Source organism: Mesitornis unicolor, unplaced genomic scaffold, assembly GCF_000695765.1.
Source record: "Mesitornis unicolor isolate BGI_N332 unplaced genomic scaffold, ASM69576v1 scaffold20662, whole genome shotgun sequence".
Taxonomy (NCBI): domain Eukaryota; kingdom Metazoa; phylum Chordata; class Aves; order Mesitornithiformes; family Mesitornithidae; genus Mesitornis; species Mesitornis unicolor.
Window position 1 is genome coordinate 18,313 of NW_010167380.1, and position 5,199 is coordinate 23,511.

General features: G+C 47.9%; 1 protein-coding gene across 1 annotated transcript in view; it reads right to left on the bottom strand.

Annotated features, from left to right (window-relative positions):
* LOC104536138 (complement component receptor 1-like protein) overlaps positions 1-4,941 on the bottom strand; it is a 6,028-nt gene extending 1,087 nt beyond the window's left edge. Inside the window, exons 1-9 of the mRNA XM_010178679.1 lie at positions 4,809-4,941; positions 4,241-4,337; positions 3,691-3,776; positions 3,241-3,453; positions 2,778-2,960; positions 2,052-2,240; positions 1,387-1,584; positions 394-576; positions 75-263 (exon numbers count right to left, since the gene is read on the bottom strand). Coding sequence (XP_010176981.1) covers positions 75-263; positions 394-576; positions 1,387-1,584; positions 2,052-2,240; positions 2,778-2,960; positions 3,241-3,453; positions 3,691-3,776; positions 4,241-4,337; positions 4,809-4,941 — 1,471 coding nt within the window. The remainder of the gene's footprint in view (positions 1-74; positions 264-393; positions 577-1,386; positions 1,585-2,051; positions 2,241-2,777; positions 2,961-3,240; positions 3,454-3,690; positions 3,777-4,240; positions 4,338-4,808) is intronic.
* Positions 4,942-5,199: the final 258 nt, after the last annotated feature.

Below are 5,199 nucleotides of genomic sequence, written 5' to 3' on the forward strand. Positions count from 1 at the left end.
GGGGCTGAGGCTTAAAGCGAGCAACACACCCAGGCCCTGGCTTCAGTCTGATTCTGTACAGAGAAAGGACTCACCCCTGCACTGGGGTGCAGGACCACTCCACACCAGGTTCTCCCCATCGTCAGAGGTGCAGTAGATGGAGGCATCCCCGATGAGGGACAGACCCTCGGCACAGCTGTACGTCACCTCTGCACCATAGGGGAACTGCTCCTGTCCAACACCAGAGTGCTGCCCATTGGTGATTTGGGGAGGGGGGTCACAGACTGTGGAGTAAAGAAAATTGATAAGAAAAAAGACATGCACGGTTGACATATTCAGGCGATAATAAAAATAACTTCCGGAAAATCACTACAAGAGTTACAAGATTTCTTCTCAGCACTGCATTACACACACCTTTATCACAAAACGGTAACGGGGGAGCCCAGCTCGCATCAGCCTGACACTCGGTCAGGTCCTGGCCCCTGAGGGTATAGCCCGAATCACACGCCAGCCGCAGTCGGGTCCCAACTGTGTAGTCCTTTTTGCTTTTATAAATCTCTCTTCCATGAGCAGTTTCTGGCTTTGGGCAACGAGGTTCTAGAAAATACAGAAAACAAAGGATGTCTTGTATTTTCAGAAAGAACTACAGTGAAGATGCTTCCTATGGAGAAGACAGTTATCAAGAACGTCTGAACCACAGAAAAAAGGTGACTCTGATCCAGACATGGGTCTCAACACTCCCTGTGTAACACCAAAGGAGTTTCTGCTTCTGCAAGAATATTTTTCTGAGGCTGTTGGGAAAGACCCATGCTGCAGGGCTGGGTCTGTGCACCGTTACGGTCACAGAGACTGCGGGCCCTGCTTTGCCACTGAGCATCTCACGGGCTCTAACGCTGTGAGGTGGAGCAGGTTCTTTCCTCCTGGCAAGGTTTTTCTGAGCTTTTGGGCTCAGCCTGCTTCCAGTAGCTCACTGATAATTAATATGGTGCCCCATTGCCAGGTCATTAGTTTCAGCAGCATCAGCTATTTATGCTGTTGCACTTTCTTCTGAAGGGAGAAATGCATCTAGAACATTCTCTGCTCTCCAGCCTCACGTCAGCAAACAGCCCAGCTGCTGGCCAAAGCACAAACCACATCTGCTCCCAGCTGGGTAAACGTCTCCTGGGCTTCCTAGGAACCTTCAAAAACCCTCTAAAACCTACCAGTACCCTCCTTCCCATCCCACCTCCCCAGAGACTTGCTCATCTCCCTCACACAACCCTGTATTTTCCCCACAGCAATCCAGCAGTCCACACATAGGTTTTTCTGCAAGTATCAGCAGACAACTACACTGTATGGAGTGACACAAACCTTTGCAGTCAAAAATAAGCAGTCGCCAAGCCAACACGTTCACCAAGGCTCCCCTACCTGGAGTGCACTCCGGTACTGCTGGATCCCATCTCCCATCGCTTGTGCACTGAAGCACAACGTTATTGCCATGGCCTTTAAAGGCATAGCCATCGTTACACGTAATTTCCAGTCTGTCTCCATACATATAATCGGCTTTAACTTCCCATATACGTAAGGGCTTTCCGTTCCTGATGTCTGGATTTGGGCAATGAACTCCTAAGAAATGTCAAACGTTAGCAAGTGTGAAAGCATGGCAAAGCCAGCCGGGTAACAGGAGATTCATTGTAAACAGAGGGATGAACACCCTGTGAGAGACACATCGCAACACTAAATCTGCCCCAAGACCATCCCTGGGTGCTCCTGGAGTGTCTGGAAGGGGCTCTGCAACTGCAACCTCCCCTTGGATGGAGCACAGAGCCCCATCAACACTGCAGAGGCTTATTCCACAGGTTCAAGGGACTGGGAAGCATAGCTGGTGAATAAAATAGAAAAAAAACCTGTGGTTGGGGAACAAATCAAGAGTCACAGCAAAGTCCAGGGACATGCCAAGCTGGGCACTGGGAGCATCCTCCTCTCATCCCTGCCCTGCGATCTGCACAACAGCAGAACACATTTGGTTTCTTCATTTGGGAATAATTTTACCAAATCCCCAGGGTAAGCAAGCTGAGGGATCGTACACTCACTTTCACAGGGATGTGGAGTTTCGGTCCATGTAAAATCCGGCAGACACTTGATGTGCCATGTGGTTTCCCCTGGGCTGAACTGGTGGCCCTCCTTACACTCGTAGGTAATGACAGTCTCCACAGGGAACAGATTGCCAGCAAGTTTGGTTTTCACAGCATTGTACACATCTGGAGGGTCGTCACAGCTGCCTGGGAATGAAATACCGACTTAAGTACATTGCCAGTGACAAAGCAGTGAGGCCCACAGTGGTACGTGACATAACGGAGAGAATTTGGGGGAAAAGGCTGTGCTCACATTGTTCTTTCTCAATGCACTTAATCATCTGAGTTCATAATGCTAAAGAATGAGTGCAAAGGAGACAAATGAAAACATATGAATAATTTTGGCCTGCATGGTAATTTTCACTGTGATAACAAGATGTAATTTCTAATAAAGTTTACACTGTCTGAGGCTCTGCCAACAACCTTTAAAAATACTAAGGTCAAATTAGATCCTTTGAATTCTACCAAGAAATGTTCACCAGTTTGAAGGGGACACAGATTTAGTCTCTATGGCCCCAAGTCAGAAATTCCTAAGGTCACCTTAGTGCCACAGAGAGATCAGCCAAAAAAAAAAAAAAAAAAAGGCAAAAAAGTTAAATCTTGGAGCCATGACGTTCTTAGATGGGCGAGAACTTCACCAAAGCAAACTTGCTAGGCCAGGAGCTGCGAGGGCCCCGCACTTACTGAGCTGACAGCGCGGCAGCGGGGGGTCCCAATGGCCATTTTTGTTGCACGTGGAGGCGTCGCTGCCGTTCATGGTGTAGCGGAAGGCGCAGTCGAGGACGACGGTGTCCCTGTAGCTGTACTCAGCCCGGTACCCACTCAGCAGCTTCCCGTTGGCCACGCTTGGCTGCTCACAGTGAACCACTGCGTCAGGGAAACACCACCGCTTAGGAAATCAGCAGTTGCGTTAATTAAAAACATTGTCCGAGCATAAGACACGTTCACTAAGAAGGCTGGAAGCAGGCTGGTAGCAGGCTGACGTGACATTTTTGTACACCTTTCTCCATTTTACAGTATTTTTTTGTCATTTCACATTTTTTATTAAGGCAAAGCGTAAAAAGAACACCAGGAAGGCAGCAGGCATCCCAGGAGGTTTCCAAATTCTCACCAGCGCACACCTCACCTGTGTGTGGGATCCGCTCACCTTTGCACTCCGGAGCTGGCCTGCTCCAGACACCGTTGATGCCGTCTGTGGTGGTACAGAAGATGGAGGCATCTCCCACCAGTGAGAAGGGTCTCTCTCCCCTTCGGACAGTGTGGCACCGGTAGGTGACGGATGTCCCGTATTCAAAGAGCTCTTTGCCAGCTCCGTTGTGCTCCCCATTTGCAATTTCTGGAGGGGGTGAACATGGTATGGCTGGGGAGGGGGGAGAAATGGTGAAGGGAGGGAGGGACAAGAGAGAAAGAATTTAATTAGAAATCATAGAATAGAATCATTTAGGTTAGAACAAACCTCTAAGATCAACCATTAACCTAACCATGCCAAGTCCACCACTAAACCATGTCCTCCCTAAGTGCCACATCCACACGTTTTCTGAACACCTCCAGGGATGGTGACATTTAAGCAGCAGATCAACCGAGGAACTCTACTCACGCTCGCAGATGGGAATCTCTCTGTCCCACGTAACAGCCCCATTTTTAAGAACACACTGAATTTGAGAATTTCCCACCAGTCTGTACCTGCATGAAATAGGGGAGAGGAAATTACTCAGCAAACTCGGTTTTGAGGTATAACATCACCATCAGATGGTTTTGGCTTCCTGGACCAAAAATTTGCCATCAATATCATTTTTTCAAGGACACATTGGCTTTCAACAAAAGCATTTTTAAAATAAATAATTTTTTTAAAGGAATAATGTCTACTCTAACAGCCAGCTGTAGCTATCACTACAGCTCTGAGTTCAGTATTCATGTATTTTCTGCAAAAAGATACTGAAACATTGGAAATGGTCTAGAAAGGGCCAGGAGAGTTCAGGAAGAACTGCCTCAAAGTACAAAATTAAGAAAACTCAGCCAGTTTTAAAACTGCCAAAGGAAAGCTTAAAATATATTTCAGTCATCACAGGCTTTAATCAAGAGGAAAGAGACTTCAGAAAAATGGCCAGAGAAGAAGACGACCTGTGTCCTGAACTCTCCTTGCTTACCCAGCATTGCAGGTGAAGTAAAAAGAACCAAAAGTGAACTTTTCTGCTAGGACGAGCCTCCCGTTGGCCGGCTCTCCAGGGTAGATGCACGTCTTTGCTAGGGGGCAACAGGACTGCAGTTAGCTCTTATTGCAGTTTCTTGAAGAATCGGGAAAATGCAGCAGAAAGCAGAGGACTCCCCCAATACTAAGCAAGGGCCAGAGACCTCCAAGACTTCCTCTCCAACCCTAAATCACTGCAGTCACCGCAGTCTAAGCGGGGTTTTGCAGTAACCGTGGCAAGCACAACAGCCTTTCTGTGCAGCTTAAGTGTTCTCCTACCACAAGTTTTAAATACTTTTTTTGAAACAAAAGTTACAAAGTGCCTGAGTAGAATAACATCCTTTGAGTCACCAATCAAACACAGCATCAAAGCAGATTTCAGCTTCTGCCATCATGGCCAGTACTTAGCGGAATACAACTGGTGCTTTATGTCAGGTCGCTCATGGATACTTTGGACGCTGCTCCAACAAAATGAGCTGAGAGCATCAGTGAATAAAAAACCCAAAGTCAACCCAAAACATACTCACGTATACACATCTCCTCTGACCCATGCCACCTATTGTTCCTTCCACAAACCAGGGTGTTTCGGGATTCAGTGCGTCTCACGTAGCCTGGACGACAGACATATTCCACCACTGTATTGGGGCGAAACGTGGTCATGCCACGGTATTGCTCTTTGGGTTCTGCAGATGGGAGACGTGGCGGAGCGTCGCAGGCACCTACAGGCAGAAACCCCATCAGACATACACTGGCAGGAAAAGCAGTGCAAGTTCAGGCCTGGTTTACTCTGAAGGTCCAGGTGAGGACACTTTGGTGGCCTTAAAACTCCTTAAAACTACAAAAAAGAGGAGAAGCACAGTCGGTGATGGGGGCTGGCTGGGATGGCAGGGACAGAAGAGGAGCATCACCCCACGAGGT